Raw genomic sequence first — 21,089 nt, 5'->3', positions numbered from 1 at the left:
TTTCCTCTACAAAGTGTTCACAGCCGTAATGGTTTCAGATAAAGAGAAAACCTTCTACAAGCTGAATGCATGCCAACACGTTCAATGTAGGTGGGACACTTGGGCCCAGATTTAAGAGAGCCTAGCGCCTCCTTGTGCCACATCAGCATAATTTTTTTACGCTAATGTGCTTCAACAATGCCAAACTTGCTCTGCCAGATTTACAATGTGGAGCAATGAATGTGTGCATTTGTAACCCCTTGCGCAGCATTATGCCTGCCCTAGGCATAGTGTATGCAAGGGGGTGTTCCCCCATTAGTGGGGCTGAAAAAATGGAGCAAAGAAATCTGTTAGATTTTATTGCACCATTTTCTAGGCGCCCCCCCTTAATGTGGGACCACCCCCCTTGCATTCATTATGCCTGGCATATGTATAATGTGAAGAAAGGGGTTACAAAGTGACACAATGTATGCATTATGACACTTTGTAATTATGGAGTGGCGTTTTTTGCCATCTAACGCCACATTAGCGAAAAAAATAACGCTAATGTGCCGCTAGGCTCTTCTTAAATCTGGGCCTTTATTTCTGCATTCCGCCATAGAAGTACAGAATTAAAAACACTATACATACACAAACCCACCAATTAAAAAGATAAAACTATTAATAACAAGAAGAAGACTATAAAAACATCAATAAAAAACATTAGCAGCACTCAAGTTTCCACCCAAAAAAAGGGATTCAAGAAGAGCACAATGCTACAATGTTCCCAAACAATAAACATGCAGCAAAATCAAGCTATTGCTAGGAACACACATTATGGATTTTAGAAGCTTTGTGCCACAGAATTATCTGGTTCAGTTACTAAACTAAAAGATAACCCTGTCTTTGCCTGACCCTCCACATTTCCAACAAAAATGCGATATACCCTTATAAAAATAATCACCTAATACAATTGTACTCCCCTCTCTCAAATTAGTAATGAAATGCACCTTTGTTTGTACATATGCATGCTCAGACAAACATATAATGCAAAATGTTTGTAAAATGTATGTACACAAGTATAACTCTAAACTGAAGTGGTAAGAATAAAAAATACAACTAGTAGAGGCCACTCGTAATCTACTTCCTTCACATTTCACAATCATGATTCAGTCTTGTACCCCAGAAAGCTCTTACTACAACCAAATCACTGCTATGTTACGTTTTTTCAAATTGTGCATCTAATGTCACAAGGAGGGCACACACTTACATGCTATACATATACCCAGTATAGGTGTAGCCATACTTAATACATGGCATGTACTATGTGTGATCCCCAATGCAGGAAAACAGTCTTATATTTTAACTGCAAAAAACATAAAGTAGAATGCCTCAATTAACAGCCCCTCACTACACTACTCCCCGTTCCTTTAACTTACAGGTGAAGATGAACCATATCGCCTAGAATGCAACACATAGTAAATCACAATTCCTGAAAATGGGAGTAAGTGGTTAACATAAGCAACATATTGAAATGAGCAATCACATATAGTAAGCATTCTATCATTTTCTATAACAACCAATATCTACAAGTAAACAATAGACACAAAATGTTCTATGTAACGTACTATGATATTTAAAAAAGGACAACAAAAATATTCATCCTTTGGGTCAATAAATGTATTTTTTGAAAGTGAATGAAAATGAAAGGTTGAGCCTGAAAATCTAGTGGCAGATTTAAAAGCCCATAGCGCCTCCTTGCGCCACATTAGCGTTATATTTTATGCTAATGCGGCTCAACGAGGCCTAAATCTGCACCAAATTTAGAAAGTGGTGCAATGCATGCATTGCTCCACTTTGTAACTCTTTGTGCTGCATTATGCCTGTGCCAGGCATAATGTAATCAAAGGGGGCGTTCCCCCGTTAGGGGGGGGTGAAAAAATTGTGCAAAGAAATCTAAAAGTTTTTTTGCGTCATTGTTTTGGGTGCTTTTAGCGCCTGCTGAGAGCAGGTGTTAAAAGGAGGTACACCATTGTTTACAATGGGACTCAATGGGCTTTGCAAGATTAGCATTAAAAATGTTTACGCAAATCCTGCAAAGCTCCAAACTAGCGTTATCTTCGATCCAGCTCACACATGGTGGCATTAGGGGGGGCGCTAAGGGCTGCAAGAAAAGTGCCTGAATCCCAGCCTGTCCTCCTTAGGTGACTGTCCGTCCTTCTGATGCAGGTAATATTCCTGGTCAGCTACTTTTGGGAAAGGGTGGGGATTTTTTTAGGGGAAACAGGGACCGGGGGACTCTAGGAAGGAATGTTTATTGGAATCATCAGGTTCACCACTATGGGAGTTTTTCGAGGTATGAGATGATTTAGGGACAGGTGGAATAGTGGAGGGAGGAGGAGGAATTGAGGTGCCCTTTGGAATGTGTCAGTTGTTGAAATTGGGTCGGATAGTACAATGGGGTAATGGGATTGAATTAGGGAAGAACAGGTGTGCCAGAAGCATTTATGTCAGAGGAGGCACTACCAGTGATAGGACCTCTTTGTGTGGCAGACAGAACATAGCACAGGTCATCCAGGATGTCAATGACTTGAGCCAGTTGCAGACTGACACCCTGGGTGACATACAACAATGTTGTTTGTCCCACAGAGAGGTTCTTCAGTGCCTAGTCTGAGCCAGTGCTTGCAGGGTAAGAATAGGGGGAAATGTGCCCAAGGTGAAGGAAACCCCTGTCTGGACCAGTTGCTGGCTCAGAACTGGGGGAACCAGAGTGAGGGTGGTGCTGATAGTGGCGGTGGTGGCAACCACAGGAATAGATGCAGTGGCCTGTGTGGCCAGAGTAGGAAGCCTCAGAATCAGGAGGGGAAGTGGCCTCCTGGCCAGCCCCCTCATTCTCAGTGCCACTGGGTCTTTCAGTGTCAGTAGCTCCATCTCCTGACTCCCAGGGGGCCTATTGATCATCCCCCGAAGTGTGGCCAGAGAAACCTGAAAGCAGACATCTACACACTACAAAGTTAGTTAACAAAATGTACACACATCTAATAGTTCCTCAATCTATACACTGAAAAATTATATTCTATTCAAAGGGCACCCAGTATGACATCACAAAGGGTCTGATTTAGAATTTGGCAAATCTTTAATTCCATCACAAACGCCAATGGATATCAGATTTGCTTTATTAGAAATGCATTATTTCCTATTGCACTTATTATAAGGCAGACGGGATATCTGTCACTTTTGTGACTGAGTACCCATCTGTAAATCAAGTCCAATATTTGTTCATGTACACATTTAAAGGAAAGCTAGTATTTACAATATATGCAGAATTGCTTGCTAATCAAAAACACTGTGACCAATCTATGGTGTTTGACGGAAAGGACACTCCTTCACAAATGTGAAAGAAATTTGGTTCATGATATTACAAGTGCCATATGCTTTAATGCACATGCATTATGGTGTTTGTATGTTCTGGCATGTTTGTGAAGGAGTATCCCATCTTCCAAAGTCAAAATTAGGCATATATTGTGGCCTTTTATTTTTGCAATCTTGGTGCCAGAAATGTTTCCTGCGAGGTGTAGATTCCTGACTCATGCCTGGCATTCAAATTTGTAAGTATCTTCTATTACACTTTCTGTACTTTATGGAACCAACCTTAAGCAAAACCTGCATGTGTGTGAAGGACTTGCCTGTCTTTGTGACAACAGTCTGTTCATACACTTACTGAGAATCTGAATGCCCACTACAAACACCACCCTCAAGTAATGTATATGTCCCAGAGTACTTTCATTAGCACAGCTGTGGCAACACATGATGTTATGTTAGCACCAAATATATACAATTTGTGAATTGATAAAATTAATTAAAAATATAATTAAACATCATAAAGTTCATATGGGTTTTTAAAGGTTCATTATTAATATTTTGTCAAATGAATCAAGGATTCAGTTGTTTGAAAAAGGATATATTTTATTTTGGTAATAGTTATATTCTTATGTACATGAACCTGTTTACTTTACCTGCAATAGAATAATTTTGAAAAACAGACAACACATGTTTTGCATCTATGCTGCTGAGACTGTGACTTTCTCAAGGTTGTAAAAAATTTTTAGGTTCACCAAATCAATAGCCATGAAGCATACTTTTGATGAACTAGTCTAGTATTTAACTTTCTTTGTGTACATTTGTCGCCTTCAAGTCTCATTACTGTGGGGTATGTAGAGTCAGTCCTTGTACATTTGTTTTGTTTTGCTAAGGTAGCTTTGGTCATTCAAATGATTTTCTTTCCAAATTCAAAAATGACAGTGCATTTTCAGCCTTCAGCTTATCCTGTAAAAAACAGAAAGTATATTTTATTTGAAAAATAAATATAGTTCACTTTAACCTCCTAAGTGAAATTGGCTGCAGTGCTCTTTTGCTGCACTCAGTTATAATTTAGAATGCTGTAGTTCAACCTCTGCTGCATTCTGACCTATGACCTTTATCTCTGGGCCTTTGGTGAGATACCATAATATAGATTTTTGCATCATTTCTTTATGTAGTTAATATTTGCGGACTTGTGATTTTATAGAAGCTTGCATAGTACACACACACACACACACACACACACACAGACACACATACACACACACACAAACACACAAAACAGGTTGGGTGCGTGGAGTTTGGGCAGTCACCCTAAAACAAATTACAGTCATTATTTCATATAAAAAACTGGCACTCCTCAGGTGAGTGAATGCTTACATATGTTATTCAAGAATAGACAGAGATCTTCTAAGTGTTTTAGTTCTTCCATCAGAGCCTTTGTAAAGAATGTATAGAAACAATTAAGAAGCCCCATTAATTTAAATACAAGTCACTCATTAAATTCAAAGAAAGACTATAACACTATTAACAAAATAGTAAATAAAATTGGTCATGAAGAACAGGCTGAAATATCACAACACTTATGAAATTTGATCATACAATAATACTGGTCGCAAACTCTTGACTTTATCTTGTTGTTCCATAGCTAGTGCAATTACGTTATAGAACATTTTGTGAAAAAAACATGAAACACATATTTATGATTTCCCAATTGCCATACAATATTGGTTCATTGAAGAAATCCCATAAATGCTCTCATCCAGCCCAAATGGGCATAGACCAAGTGAATATATGAGACAATTAAAAATATTAACACACCATTAACCAGCTAACACCTAAATGCTGTGAGAAATGACCTCGTTATCCCACCTAAGTGGGCAATGCAACTCAAATGATTATTTATACAACATAGATTCATGTAAAAAGGTGAAATGTATTTGTTGATTAAAAAGAGTAAGATCACCTTTCAGTATGAGCCTTAAACATGTGAATAAAAAAAAGGGAGAAACCACCAGGGACACTTCTGGATTTGAACCCTCAATGCTCAGTGTGAAGGTCTGTGACCTTCACACTGAGCTATTTAAAAAGAAAATCCATTAATTCTTTTTAGCCTTTTATGGACTACCTGGGACTATGGGGAAGCCTCCCTGACTTTTTGTTTTAATTTATTTTATACTAAGCCTTTACAGGCTATCTTAGACCATGAGGGAAGCCTCAAGGCTTCCCCGTGGTCTTTGACTTTTTAAAAAAATGTATTTTTTACTAAGCCCTTTACAGGCTATCTGGGACCGCAGGGGAAGCCCCAAGGCCTCCCTAGTGGTCCCTGTTTTTTTTTTTTTTTTTTTAATAAGCCCTTTATGGGCTATCTGGTACAGTGAGGGGGGACTCCCCTGTGGTCCTATTGCTTCAGCAAGCAAGGAGCTGCTTTTAACAGCAACTCCCTTCTTGCTGAAGCAAAGCTTCATCTCTGTGCCCTGCACACAATCCTGCATGCAGGAAACAGAGATGAAAACTCTTCTTTTTAACTGCGGGATCTGTTTGACTGGTCCCACTGTCAAAAATTGGAATGTTTGCTGTGGCTTGGCTGCAGCTGTTAAAACTGCAGCAAAGCCACAGCACACAGCTATGTCCCAGGGTGGGCACCCAGGGACATAGCAGGAGCTGGTCCTGGGGGGTGGCAGTCCCCAGGGCCATCAACAGATCTGCGAGGGTGCCCCTATTCAACATGTATAGCCTCCGGGAGATGGTAGTCCCCCAGGGCTAATGGTGGTCTGAAACAGACCCCCTAGAATTATTTCTAATATAGCCCCGGGGAGGTGGTGGTCCCCCGGGCTGCGAGGAGGCCACATGCACCTGGCACTCAATTCCTATAATGTCCCGGGGAAGGGGGTGGTCCCAGGGGCTGTAATGGAGGTCATCAGGCCTCCCCCACATCATAAAAGCATTTCACTGCAGGGAGGTGGTGGTTCCTAGGACTGTTCAGGGTCCGGAGGTATTAAAACGAAAACAGTGCCGCAGGACCTGGCCAACCCGGAGGCTTACTTAAAAACAAGCGCTGAAGCCTACACTTGTTTTTTTGTATTTTTACCGCAGATTTGTGACCCCCCCATTCTTTTTAGCCCTGGGAGGGTTTCTTTGGGACCCCAGCACCAGAGCTAAGGGTTCAGGGTGTTCATACCCTGGCCCCTTTTGTATTTTTTATTCTTTTTTCTGGGACTCAGATTTATCCGAATCCCAAGATGGCTGCCAACACTTCTTTGTTGAAGTGTTGGCAGGCTCTTGGAAGGGGTCGTCAATCCTTTGTGTCCCTAGATATACAAATTTGGATTTCCTTAAATTTTTCAAAAACTACTGAACAAATTTACACAAAATAACAAACAGGACTCTTTCTGGACCAAGAGCTACCTTTCTGCCAAATTTGGTGTAATTCTGTCCAGTGATTTTTGCGTTATCGCTGTTCAATTTTTCCTATGAGAATTACCATTGGAAAGACTCTCAATTTCACCTCCGCCCTTTATCTCAGCTCCCGCTTGACAGACTACCCTGAAACTTTCAAGACAGCAGCTCAGGTGACTGACAATTTGTTTGGGAACATTTTGTGAAGATCATCAAGCTGCACCAAAGAGATAAGCAAGCAAAAAACTGCTTTTTCTACAGAAACTAGGTCCTAACTATAACTACCTTGTGGCGACCGCCACTGGATAATATAGACGATTAAGGTATTTTGGTGCTTTTAGTACACAAGCCATAGTGGTGAAAACCCATATTTCACAAGCAATTGTGAAATATAGGAAACTTTCACTTGGTTGCCCATGATATACAGATTTTATAATTGTAAGAAATAATGTATGTTTAGAGGGGAGAAAACATAAAAATATTAATCACAGTCCTTGCCCGGGTGAACCACTATAGCCACTTAATAAACCTGAGCTCAACCCCCTGGTAGCTTGGCAAAGAGCAGTCAGGCTTAACTTGCAATTGTGAAGGAAATGAAAACTATGAGATGATTTATGGCAGCGGTCTTCGAAAAAGAGGGTGTTGCAAGGCTGGGGGCCAGTGCTTTCTATTACACCTAAGTACAACTGTCGAGTGTGAACATTTGGGTGTATTATATGGCATGGCTGTGCGACCTTTCTGTGTAATACTCTCACAGAAACTGTCTTGGGTTCAGTCAGGCTCCTTTGCAAAACCTTTAGCTCAACCCTGGGTAACTGTGGCTTCAAGCAGCAGGGCTTAAAAAAGGAACTAGTTTAAAGCATTTAGAATTTTAATGTTTAGCTTATATCATGCACAAATCACCCTGGGAGGGGTATCTTGCGCTGTTTCTCATACAGACCACTGGCTGCAAATACAGAAAAATACTGTGAAAATTAAAACAATACAGTCTTCAGCAATTTCCTAAATTTGATGTGGTCAGGCACTGGAGAATATGTGCAGGAAGGGCATTCCAATGCAAGGGGGCTAGGTAAGAGCAGGACCTGCCCCCTTCAAAACATTTTGATCTGGGGAATAGTATGCAAAGTTTTATCACTGGAGCATAAAACTCTTACTGGATGATAGAGAGTAAGCTTAGAGGATAAATAACCCAACCCTTTCCCAATAAGTGACTTTTGTGCGATCCACCAAATTTTGAAAATAATCCACTTTCGGATAGGCAACCAGTGAAGAGAGTGTAGCAGGGGAGTGGATGCTGTCCTTGCGGGAAAATTACAAATGAGGCACACAGTAGTATTCTGTCAACTTGTAGTTTAGATAGTAAAGTCTAATTTATGGAAACCAGTAATGCATTTCCATTATCCAAATGGCTTATACCCAGTGCTTGAACTAGTATTTTCTTACTGACAGCAGTGTTGTGTAGCCATTTTAGTTATAGCTTCATACACGTTATTTTAGCAAACTAGGCTTGCCGCTGTGCACTTTAATCTAGACATATTTTATTCAGCTTCGTTTTATTATTTTAACAATAGCCACATATGCGGTCTTGTTTAATTTTCTCTATCTAGCTGTTCTTTGCCTAGGCTAGCACTGCATTCTTAAATAAGACATTTCTTTCACTCTGTGCTTTTCTCAAGGCTGCAGTAAGATAGGTTGCCGACAAAAGTGGTACGCTTTGTCCCTAATGTTCACAGAAACATGCACACTCTTACGTGGGGATCCTTTCTTTGAACATCAGCTGCATTATTATAAAAACACTACTTCGACCCATGTACAAAGAGATTCCAGCCAGATGACCACAATGGTATGCTGATTGCTGATACTACAGTCCTCTTGCTCAGGTATGAGGTATGATGTCTTCCCAGGGGAACCTGAAGGGCAGAATTAGAGCTTAACATGATGTGCTCTAACGTTGCCTAGGTAGGACTATTCTTAACGATCATAGTGACAATATGGTAGCGCTATTTTTTATGCTTTACTCTCCTTGTCACAATTTTAATCCTGTCATGTTTCATTGTCCTAGTTATTGCATTACATGCTTTCTTATCTAAGATGCAGTTACTTCAATAAAACCTTATTGAACTATATTCTGCCTCTGATTGTCCTTACATATGTGAGACTAATGTAACTGAGAGAAACGGATGAGATCTGAGTGACCACGATTTCCCTGAGGAGTCAATTGTGTCGTGCTCTCGGTTCCCCAATCATCCCTACTCTTGGGTGGAGATGAGGCACTGCCCATTAGCCGGAACAAACCTGGATTGGGCTGACAGGTGTCACCTGTAGTGGGTTCAGACTCAGTCCCCCACAGCGCAAGTGATTCTACTGCCCAAAATCAGTAGTTTCATTAGGATAATGAGAACCTACGCGACAGTAGAAGGCGAGGGAAAACCCTTCCAAGCAATGGTAACGTGAAAATAGATATCAGCGGTACTAGCTTGTTCTTTCATTGTGAGGGACTGGTCCAAGCGAATACCTAGGTTCTTAACAACCTATTTGGGGATTGGAGCAGTACCAAGTTCAGGAGGCCACCAGTCTGGAGCCCAAAGCTGTTGAGCCTTCTCAAATAACATAATCTTGGTTTTGCCAGCTTTCAACTGGAGACAATTGTTGGTCATCCAAGCGGTAATGGCTCTCAGTCCTCAAATCACTCAAATCTTTATCAAACGAGAATAATAACTGTCTGTTGCCTGCATCAGAGTGTAATTCAAAGCCAAATGCTTTAACAGTCTTGGCAAGGGGTGCCACATAGATGTTAAACAGCGTAGGGTGGAGGCACAACCCTTGAGACACTTTGTCAAGCCGGATGGTGTGGGAGTTAAAATAACCAAGGGTGATGCGCTGTGTTCTATTGGTGAGAAAATCCTCAAACCATTGTAGGGCTGTAACATGGATTCCAACCTCCCTGAACCTTTGAAGCAATCTGGGATGCGACACAATGTTGAATGCTGCGAACAGTTCTAGCAACACGAGCAAAACTGGACTGTTTGCATCAAGGGAGCTTCTTACGTATTCTGTGACAGTCACTAGGGCTGGCTCCGTGGTATGAAAAGGCTGGAACCCCGATTGTGATGGGTCCAGAAGCTTATTCACTTCTAAGTACACCATAAGTTGCTAATTCATCAGGCCTCCCAAAAGCTTACCCAGTAAGGGGAGCATGGAGATAGGTCAGTAGTTGGAAAGATCGGTCAGCGACAAATTAATTTTCTTTCGGATCGGTATGACCTGCGACGCTTTCCAGGTTGATGGAATTTTCCCATATTTAATGGATAAATTAAACATGGCGCAGACTGCAGGGGTGAGCTGGTTAGATAGAGATGCCGAAATCTTGAGAGGGCAGATGTCAGAAACTATCGACATTGTAGGGGGATTGAGGGTCTTAGCAAAGGAATCAGGTGGGATTTACCTCCAATGCCTAGTTGTCTTAGTCTCAACCTGTTTGTGGTTCTAGACCCACTTATATTTGATTACTGAAAACTGATAAAGAAATGATCAGTCCAGAGCAAAGGTTGAGGGACATCACAGGTCAGGGAAATAGAATTAGTAAATAAATCTAAAGTATGTCCCGCTCCATGGGTGGGGCCTGTAACTTTTTGGTTTAATCCAATAGTCACTAGGTCAGCAATGAGCTGTGTAACTTCCATGTCTTGGGAGTCTTCCCCATGATAGTTGAAGTCACCCAGAAAAAGAAACTGCTGGGATGCCAAAACATGTGTCGCGATAAATTCAATAAGCTGCTGACAGAACAGTTTTTTAGGTCCTGGCAGACAATACACTAAAGCTCCTTGCCCGTATTCATTTGGGGAGAGTTCAAAATTAAAAACAAATATCTCAACCCAGTTAGTGATAAGCAAATCTATTAGTGAGAGTTTAACTGTGTAAAAGTGAGGACTATCCCACCACCTGGTCTTCCCTCTCTGTCTAGTCTAAGCAAATGATAGGAACAGTGGGTGGTGCAGTGGGGCTTAACCAGGTTTCAGTGAGAAAGCCAATCTCGGCCGATATGGTGCAAAACAAGTCCCAGAGTTCTGTCGTGTGTTCAGGTAAGGACCTGACATTAGACAGGAAACAGTTAAAACAGTTTGCCGTCTGAGGTCGAAAGGAGCAGGTAGCGATACCAGGTAAGGCAGGAGAAGTAGTTACAAGATCACCCTGATGGCTAATCTCCAGCCAAGTATCTGCATATACAACTCTGGGGGCATCAAGGGAACAGTGAAATTTACAGCGTGAGCAAGCACCTAGACCTTTTAATTAGTTTGGAAATACAGTGCTGCAGTGAGCCTCAGCAGGCATTGCGAGTGAATACAATTCAGCAGCGACATAAGTAGTTCTGATGGAATAGCTGATTTCTGGTTTCAAAAAGGGAGGGGTCCTAGATCCTGCTGACAGTCGGATGCAGACAGGCACATACAGGCTTGCCTTTGCTTTGCCTTTGGTGCCTCTGCTGCACATTAGTGTCAGCATCCGATTTTTATAGTGGCTGGAAACAGGCAGCTAGACTGCTAACACTCAACGCCAGCTGAAAGTGTAAGCTCTCTCCACAACAAACGGTAAAGACCATGGTGGACTGGAGAGCAAGATAAGTGCAAAAAAAGGTAAAGGAAATAATCACAGTATGTTTAAAGTATATTGTAAACAACTTAAAATCACAAAGTAACAAAATCACCGCTTGCCTGAGAGTCAGAAGCACCAAACAAAGAAAAAAGAAAGTCACACAATGCAAATGAAATCCAACAACAATTTATTAAAGTAGATTATATTTTTATTTATTTCTAGAGGTCCAGATAAACAAAATCCAACAGAGTGTTGCAGAGATATTGATTTTCAAAGGAAATGTAAATCTCAGTACTTTTAAGCACAACCCCAAACAAGTATTGGTCACTGTAAAGTTTGGAATGTTTTAAAAAGTTTGTAAAAGTTGTGTTCCACTAGGGCAAACAAATTAGTCAGGAAGGTCAGGAGGTCCTCCAAGGGGCATTTGGATAGTTACCTCGTCACCAAACCATTCTCCTATCAAGTTCTGAACTTTACCTCATGACCGCAAAGCTGGGGATGCAGGAGATGGAGGATGCTCACAGATGCTCTGAGTGCTGTGTTGTCGACGGGGCTGTACTTGCGGCTACTCCTCAGTCTACCGGTCAGGTAGGGTGTCTTTGGCCACAGAGATCAGGGTTCCTCAAAGTTCTCTTTCAGCCAGTAGAAGGCCAGCTGCAGCTGAGCTACCAGTCGCGTTCCACAGCGGGTCCACTGGTATTATTTTGTGGAGGCTAGTGTCCCTCTTGGGTGACAAGTCTGGACTCAGATGACACTCCTGGGCCCAACAGACAGGGGTGCAACTTTTGGCCAGCGGCAGTCGGCTGCGATTCTCCAGAAATGGCTTGACTGACTTGCATAATTGGGCTACTTCAGCTTTGATGGCCCTGGTGCTGCTTCCAGGGGGTCATCAGACTGACCCTTGGAGTCACTTCTTTGGTCTGGGGCTTCGGAGCGACGTTTGCCTGTCCTCTCTTAGCTAGCCCAAGATGTGCCAACTGCAGTCAAGCAGACAGTGCAGCCTCTCGTTGCCAAGTCCAGGGTCAGCAGGATAGTCATTCTTCATTCCTTTCTCCCACTGCATTGAGATCTGGGGTTCGATGTGCAAGTGCCATATTCATGCCCAGAAGGTGCACTGGGAGGGGATGATTCAGTCACTAGCCACTGTGTTACCAGTATCCCTCCCGGCCTATGATGACTTCTGGTTATGGGTGCATCTAACAATACTAGGGTGCACTATTCTGCCCACTCCCAAGATGTTGGAACCCTCACTTGGATGTTAGGAGCTTGGTAGCCTACCCTACAAATGTGCCTACCTGTGGGCTAGATGCCCACAGGAAAACCAGTTTGAGCACTGGTGTCCTCTCTTTGCTCCTGCAGCCAACCTGTCTACCTAAACAAAGACTCACTGAATAAAGGTACACTGTTCCAAAGAAAAATGAAAGCACTGGACCATGAACACTCCTGGTCCCTCTTTTCTTTGTTGATACCTAAACAAAGAGCCAACCTTCACAAGTGTGATCACCATTAGCCCACCAAAGGTGGCTTCACCTTTGAAGCTTGCCTTTTGGGACAACACCCTGAGTGACTTCCTGCAAGGAGGAAATAACATCTCTCCCTGTAGCAGGCTGGTATTGTTCCTGAGCCTGAGAGTCATTCACCCTACTCCCCAAAACGGCAGAAGGCTGTCTCGTGGCCAACAGCTATGTGGGGCCACTGGACAAACTGTGTAACTGAGTGGAAACTTTCTAAAAGTTGCCTTTCATTAAAAATGACAATAGATTTTACTTGGGCATCAAGTCAGATTTAATGCCACAATTCATTTGATACCTCGAAGTACCCATTTTAGTAGTCCCATTCAGAAGTTAGCCGGATTGAGGGGTCACATGGTAACTGTGTGTAAGCTGATGGGGCTACTAATTCTTACACAGCAAAAACAACAATTTTGAAGTTTTGCTGTGAGGGCAAATTAAGAATATATGTCCTACTTACTCTGTAGGTCTTCCTTAAGGGAGACTTACATATATTGCTGAGGGAAGTGGGGCCTTTGCCATTAGTTTAAATGGCAAAGTCGAACTAGCAAACTGCTTTTCCAGGCTACAGGCAGGCTGGGAGCCATTTTCTTCTCCGTAACGTGCCCTCGGTACTGTATACTAGGGACTTATACATAAGTCAATTTATGCCAAATGTAGATAGCCAATTCAACATACATTTTGTAATAGGGTATAACGCTGGCATTGAAGTCTGGTTAGCAGGCCTCAGTGCACTCTCAGAGTCGAAAAACCAGCAGCACAAGTCTAGAATTGTGGGGGTGATCATGCAAAAAAGAGGCATTTCTGTACACCTTACTTTTTGGATAAATAACAGTGGTTCTCCCAGATATATGTTGCTACATTAAAACTAAATCCTCCGCTTTCTTCTTTGCCTTTCAGCACTTGTGCAGAAGATTGATAAGCTACTCAGAAAACCCATTTTGGAAATCTGCCCTTTAATTTTTACGTGCTTTAACCTGTGGCCTGATGTCCTACCCGAGCAAGATTGGTTCCTTTTTTTGGATAAACTATTAAGTCTGGTATATAAAAAGGTTTTCTGGTTTCTGGTTTACAGATTGGCGCTGCTTGGATGTGTGGATGAGGTGCGGCAGACACATACAAGATTGGTGGGCCTGCTTCTTCTGATGGCTAAGCGCAGGGTTGCAATGTGCTGGGGTTGGGGTCAGGCCACTCGTGGATCTGATTGGTTGCGCGAAGCCTCCTATTTCCAAGAGCAATTGATGATTTTCTGGGAGTTGGCTCCTGAGGGGTCACGGCCTCTGGATATATGGGCTCCGCTGTGCTCTTTTCTGGAGCCTCTATAGTGCAGATGTGTATGCATCATATGTGTGCCCACACGCAGAGTGGTCCTGATTGCCATCATTCTTCCCCTGTGCTGTGGCCACAATATGAAGCTGATTGGATGTTGTGCGCTCCAGCGTCCCTTCTCTGTCTGCCCTCACTTCATCTCTCTCTGACCCTGTTGGTTCTGTGCTAGTTTCTAGCCCAATGAATGCTTAGTCTCATGATATAAGTTCCTGAATTTATGTTTTGCATGTCTACATTGCCGTGGATGGGGCTCTTCTAGTAGTACTGGAACACTCTGATGTTGCTCACTGGCTGGAATCACTGTGGGTGCTTCTGGTCCACGGCTCGGGCCCGGGGACTCGGCTGGGAACCAATGCTCTACTACTTCTGTTTTCCTGTTCAGTGGGCTTGTCTTTTGCTGGCTTCTGTTGTATGTTTCTTTTATATAACAACAAATAAATACATAAAAAACTAAAAAAAAAAACTATCTGAGTGGCTTTCATTTGGGGCGTAGGACAATGGACAGCTTACTTCCAATATCAGTTTTGGCTAATTGATACATTTTTTATCAATCTGGAGTCGGCCATCTACGCATGCTTTATACATTTTAGGACTTACTTTGATTGAGTCGTTGAAGGTCTCCTTTGGTTAAAGCTAAGTAAAAATTGCCATGGGGCTTTTTATGCGAAAATCAAAAGCATCATACCATCTGTGTTAGAATAAAAAATGCTGACAATTGGTCTGTAGCATATGTTTTTCTTCAAATAGAGGCTTTATGTAGGGATTTGTCCGAGGTTAGCTACTGTTTAATCTTCATGAGGCAGACATGGGAGCAACCTTGCAAAAAGCAGAAGGCTTTGTGGTTAATCTGTGAGGTCAAGGAATGTCATGCCTTCATTACGCAGTTGACCCTGTACTGCAGGACAAACCTGGTTTGGGCGTCACAGGAACACTTGATTTGAGTTCTCAGTCTCTGATTAAACTTAGATTTCTCAATGTTTCTAAAACAAATGTTTTTCGGCTGGTAAAAAAAAGAGACAAGAACATGGGAATTTTGTGGATCGTAGTCCGAGTCACTCCAGCTGTGCAAATATCTTTGATTCGAGTCGAGGGAAGCTCTTTTGACGCATCTAATTTACCTGGAAAGTACGTCTGATTTGTTGATTTTCGATCTTCGTCGCATTGCCGAAATATTAAAAGGACAATATTTTATTCACCAATCGGATTGTTAAGGCTAAGCTCCTGCCACTGCAAGTTATGGCATTGGGCCTTTCCTTTTAAATAAAGAGCTTGGCTGATCCTGGTTCAGTGTAAGGCATATTGCACTATCTTACTTTTATCTCAGTATAATTCACCAGCTCAGAAACGCTTTCCCTTTAGCCTCTTGGGACATACTTTGGTAGCCCATGCTTCATTTAGTACAAATGTAAGTGAACAACTCGGGACAGCCTTAAATCTCTGATCTGGCCAGAAGTTAGTAGTAAATATAAGGTTACAATTGACTTCTTGGCCAAGCAGATTGAAACTTCACTGGACAATATCAGGCTTGGATCAGACCTTCACCCCCTTTATCCAGTTTAAAAAATAAGTCAACCGACAGTCTAGGACCTTAGTTTCAAACAGGAAGTGGATGCAAGTCCACCAGAATGACGTAAAATCTTCCATTTAGAAAATTTCCTTTAAGCCAAAGATATGAGTGAAAACCAATCAGATGTATCAATTGGCTAAATCCCTCCAGATAGACACATATCCTGAAGCATACTAGCCAAATCATCTCTTGCAATCATGGGCACACTTCTAAGTTTGTGTTTGACAGGGATTGCATTTTGTTTCAATACTAACTTGGGTCAGAATCATGTAACCTTCACCATAAAAACTTACTGAAGCTATCGACTTCTTCATAGTGCTTCCGCTCTGACTCAACAGCTTTTTTCAGACTTCAAAAATGGCAGCTACATTAACCATTTTAAAGCCAGGTGATTTGTGGCAGCACAGCTGGGTGTAGGCAGGAGGTTGAAACTGTCTGTTATTGCAATGGTGACCTATTCACTGCATTCCAGCACAGGAACATCACACGCTGCTTGCGTTCCAGTGTGGCGGTTGTATTGGACTATATTTCTGGATAATACAGCTGTTCCTTTGTGATCGCACAGGTAGGCAGATGCTGAGCTGTGCAGCTTACTTCTACCCAAACCTGGCGCAGTGACATTGAGCCACTTGGGTCTGACAGTGCATCTGACATGCTTGCATCTCTGGTAGAATGATAAAGCTGTGATCCTGTCGTAGGGAGGCCAGAAGTCCTGGATTTCCCTGGACAGGATTGAGGGGTATGCTCTTCTTTCACATGCTTCTCTGAAGCCTCAAATAATTAAAGAAAGTTATCTAATGTCCGGTGCGTTTTCCCAGCAGAGGAGAGGCATACTATGAAGGAAAATCAATCAAAGGGGGGGCTCAGTGTGGAGGTTCTGCTACAGCTAATGTTTTTTTATATATATAGAACTTGCGCCCCCACCATGCACAGTTTTTTGTTCAATAATTTGACTGCTAATGTTTCATAGATATTCTTACTGATGTTATAAATGTTGTCATGAGTGCTATAGTATTTTGGGTAAGTAGCAGTGCATGGTGATGGCGTGAGTTATAGTTACCTTAGGGCGGAAGTTATAGTTACTTGAAATAACTCTACCTATAACTGTTAAATTTCTATGGTTTTGTGCAAGTAAATGCAGTACCTAACTATAACGTCTGTGGAACCTTTGTTTTTATAAGTGAACTTCTATGTTATTTTAATTTTATTTCCTAACTATAATGACCCTGTAACTTTTGTTTTTTTTCAGTGAATTGCGTTTTCTTTTTTTAGATAAAGTAATTTCAATTACTGTACGTTAATCCAACCAACACTGCACATGGCTACAGCTGTGCGCAGCTAGGTGTGGCCACAGGACCTGGCCTGCGGGCAGGCCCTTCAACCAACCTAAAACCACTGAACCTGCGCATGGCTGATGGCCCGGCCCTGCGACCAATCCCCATAACCATCCAATCCCACACTGTGCATGGCTGCCACAGGGCCTGTCCCTCTAGATGTGTGGGTATGTCAGTAGATGTGTGAGTGACTCTGCCACAAAGGAACTCCATCTGCCCTTTTATACAAAAAGAGTCCATAGCTTTGCACAAAATGTCTACCCAAGTGGAGTTCTTTCTGCCTCCTTGGCTTAATATCCAGTACTTATTCTACACTACAGCTGCGTAATGGAGGGAAATGTCATCAGTGACCTTGTGTGCCTTTTGGCAATATGATTGTGCTGGGTTCTTCTTTTTGTAGAAATATGTGATAACATGAATCTTCCTATAGAGATGCCAACAAGGCTACAAAGACCTCCTATGTATATGCCGTAAGTGCTTCTTTGTTTTGTTGAGATGTCCTCATATATCTCGGCATCAAGAACACACCACCAAAATCAGAGACAAACGCACCGGGGGGGGGGGGGCCTTTGGTAAGCTGTCCATCATCCTGGCACAAAATGTGGGCAGACTTTTACTTAGTACTAAGGTGGCCGGTGTGGGGCAAAGCGGGCAGAGCTTCCAGGTGATTTGCACATTTGAATACTTGTAGCAATTTAAAGGCAGAACCATAGATTCTGCTCTCACAGGTAGAGCAGAAGAAACAAATGGAGAAGGGGGCCCCATCCCGCAGGGTTTAGCCATGTCTTCAGGGTGCCCCTCAGGGCACCCATTGTGCAAAGGGACCACGGGGGAGCCTCAAGGACCCAGGAGTCCCAACTGGCTCCCAGCCTTTTGCGGGAGCCAGCATTGCTCATGTACACAGGGAGCTGCAAAACATGCAGCTCCCTATGTGCAACAGCAACAGTTTAATCACTTCCACTGCCCACATCTCTGCGGGCAGGGAAAGAGATAAAACCTCTGCTTCTATCGGGCAGGAGCACTTTGACAGCTCTTGCCCACTGGAACCGGAGTTTTGCTCTGACTTGGCAAGAAGTGTCAAAGCTACCACCAAGTCAGAGCTAACAGCTATGTCCCAGGGGTGGGCACCTTGGGACATAGCAGGAGCCGGCCCTGGAGTGTGGCAGTCCCCAGGGGGCATATATGGCTTTACCGGGGGGCTGCGCATCCCCCATCCAATGTTTGACTTAGTCCTGTAGAGGTGGTGGTCCCCAGGGTTCCGGGGGGGCATACAGGCCCCCTGCATTAATTTTATATTTATCCCCGGGAAGGTGATGCTCCCTGCTCCAGAGGATGAGGCTGTATGGGCCTGCCCCCCTTAAAACTACTCTTTTGCCCCTGGGAGGTGGTGGTCTTGGGGAGGAAAGGGGCATGTGGCTCCTCACATGCTTATTTTAATGTACCCCAGTGAGGTGGCAGTGCCAAGGGCTTTGAGAAGCCCTACTAGGGGGCCGTCCTTCCCTTTTTGCACCTCACAATGCCCCCGGGAACTGGCTGACCCAGGGGCAAACAAAAGGATAAGTGTGGGAGGCCATGCTTTTAAAAAAAATATTTTTAGCCATGGTGGGGTCTTGGAGACTCCTGCACCAAGGCTGGGGCTCAGGGAGTCCCTGCCTTGGCCATTTTGCTTTTTTAAAATATTTGTTTGAGTGTTGGCAGCCAATCAGATATCAGCACAGGAACAGTTGGATCCACAGAGGATCAGTGTCCCTAGATATTTATATTTTTGAAACTCTTATTTCTCCAAAACTACTGAACAGATTTATACCAAATCACAAAAAGCACAATCTGCAGAACAGATTTCTGCAAAATTTGGTGCAAGTGGTATAATTCCATTCAGCGGTTTGGGCTGTAGACGTGTCTAAAGAACCCATGAAAAAATGAATGGGGAAAACATGTTTTGGAACCCCCCATTTTTCTCGAACCCCGCGCCAATCACACCAAAACCTTCAAGACAGCAGCTGAGCTGATAAAACTATAAGTTTGAAACTTTTGTGAAAATGCGGTGCAAAAGTTATTGGCAAAATTGGCAAAACAAAAAATGCTCTTTCTGTGGAAATTAGGTCCTAACTATAACTACCTATTGGTGAACGCCAGTATGTAATTTCTTGATTTAGAACTCACTGTTTTAGATGGACTAATAAATATTGAATTATTCAGAAAGCAAACAGAAGGGAATTCTGTCTTGGATGCTGCTAGTTGTCATCCTCTGAGTTTCAGGCGGAGCATCCCCTATAGAGAGTACCTTTGGGCTGAAAGGAACAACTCAAAATAACAAGGGTGAGATGTGAAAAAGACTACAAGCAAAAAATTATCCCAACAAAGCCTTGAAACAGGCTAGTTTAAAGGCATATAATGTAAGAAGGCAAGATGCTCTGTTCCAACCCCCTCGCCCTGGAAAAGAAGAACCAGAAGGGGATGACCCAGTAAGGTTAATAATCAAGTACATAAATGAAGGTGGTACACTGTTCCAAAAGCTTCATCACTGGGCAGTCTCCTCGTCCTTGACATCCTATTGGGTGTGTGAGGGCTCTCCAGAATCTACTGACTTTCCTCTGCCCTGTATGAATTCATTGTTTTTGGAACAGTGTACCACCTTCATTTATGTATATGAGTTATGGGAGACTGTACACTGGACCATGATTCTCCCAATCCCTCTCTTTTTTTGATAATAATCAAGTACAACATCCAACCAGGGAAGTTCAGACACATTCTTAAGAACAGATGGAGTATCTTGACACAAGACCCAGTAGTGGCTAGCAGGCTCGGAAGGGATGGGGTGGCGCGCGGGGGGGGCGGCCCGGAGGAAATATATATTACATTAAAAAAACACACACTTACCTTCTCCAATGCTGCTTCCTTGCTGGCGCTGCAGGCACAGGCTCCCAGCTTGCCCTGCGCCAATCTTGATGCTGCTCAGAGCAGCATCAGGACTGGCTGGGAGTGCCCAGGGTGGACGCTCCCAGGCAGACTGGGAGCCTGTGTGGGATCTGTCGCTGGGCTGGAGAGAGCCTACACACACATGCACTCTGAGGGGGAAGTTTGCACTCCCCCTCAGTGCATGTCACCCCTTGGCCCCGCCCCTTACCAGAAAACCATCATAAACAGGGTTTATGATGGTTTTCTGATAAAGGTTTTGCAGCTGCACTGCTGGTGGGGGGCGACGCTCCTGCACCCCAAGGGAGGAGTCGCCACAGACAAGACCCTGTTCTGAAAAAGAAATTAGGGAGAACCCCGATGGTGACATATCAAACAAATCTTTCTCTAATGGATAGGTTGGTACACAGTCATCTTTCCCCACTGAAGGCTAACTGGTTAGAACAAGTGAAAGGCTTTCGCCGATGTGGTCAGTGTAATACCTGTAGACACAATCATAGTATTCAGGAGGTCACCTAACAGAGCGTCAACATCAAAGCATATCCCTAGATTGATAAACTGTGGTATTGACTTTGTAGTATTTGTCATTGTTTGCCCATGTGGGAAGTGGTACACAGGATCTACTACCTTTCCAGTGAAGAAGCATATATTAGAGCATTGAAAGGCCATCACCAATAATGATCAAAGCTATGGTACAGCAAAGCATTTTCAGGAAGCACATAATGGAGACTGGACATGAGCCACATATTTTGGCATTGATGCAGTTCCTAAACATTCCAGAAGTGGGAATCGCATTTCTGCATTATGCAGATTGGAGTCTCATTTCATTTTGCAGGCTGGGTGTATAATCCCACAAGGGATGAACAATGATCAGGAGTTGCATTCACATCTTTAATTTACGCTGAAATGTATTCTCCTGTCTTGGATCTGATGAACATTTTTATTGTAGGATTGATTTTGTTTTTAAAGTAAAGGAAAGACACTTTTATAAGCATGATTATTGAAAATTGAAAGAAAGGGGAAAATTGTGAATTAATGATTCATAAATGACTCTTTGTAGGTACACTTATCTATTGGATGTTTGTTTATCGGTTTCACCAGTTGAATGTGTTACTAATAAAT

At 42.9% G+C, this 21,089-nt stretch overlaps 1 protein-coding gene across 1 annotated transcript in view; it reads right to left on the bottom strand.

The window, feature by feature from the left end:
- Positions 1–3,911: 3,911 nt before the first annotated feature.
- The window catches only part of ACMSD (aminocarboxymuconate semialdehyde decarboxylase), a 739,737-nt gene continuing 722,559 nt past the window's right edge, over positions 3,912–21,089 (bottom strand). Inside the window, exon 10 of the mRNA XM_069221357.1 lies at positions 3,912–4,284. Within this exon, the coding sequence (XP_069077458.1) occupies positions 4,222–4,284 (63 nt within the window). The 3' untranslated portion in view covers positions 3,912–4,221. The remainder of the gene's footprint in view (positions 4,285–21,089) is intronic.

Source organism: Pleurodeles waltl, chromosome 3_1 (genome assembly GCF_031143425.1).
Source record: "Pleurodeles waltl isolate 20211129_DDA chromosome 3_1, aPleWal1.hap1.20221129, whole genome shotgun sequence".
Taxonomy (NCBI): Eukaryota; Metazoa; Chordata; class Amphibia; order Caudata; family Salamandridae; genus Pleurodeles; species Pleurodeles waltl.
The sequence above is the reverse complement of the archived record's forward strand: the minus strand, read 5'-3'. Positions and strand labels throughout refer to the sequence as shown.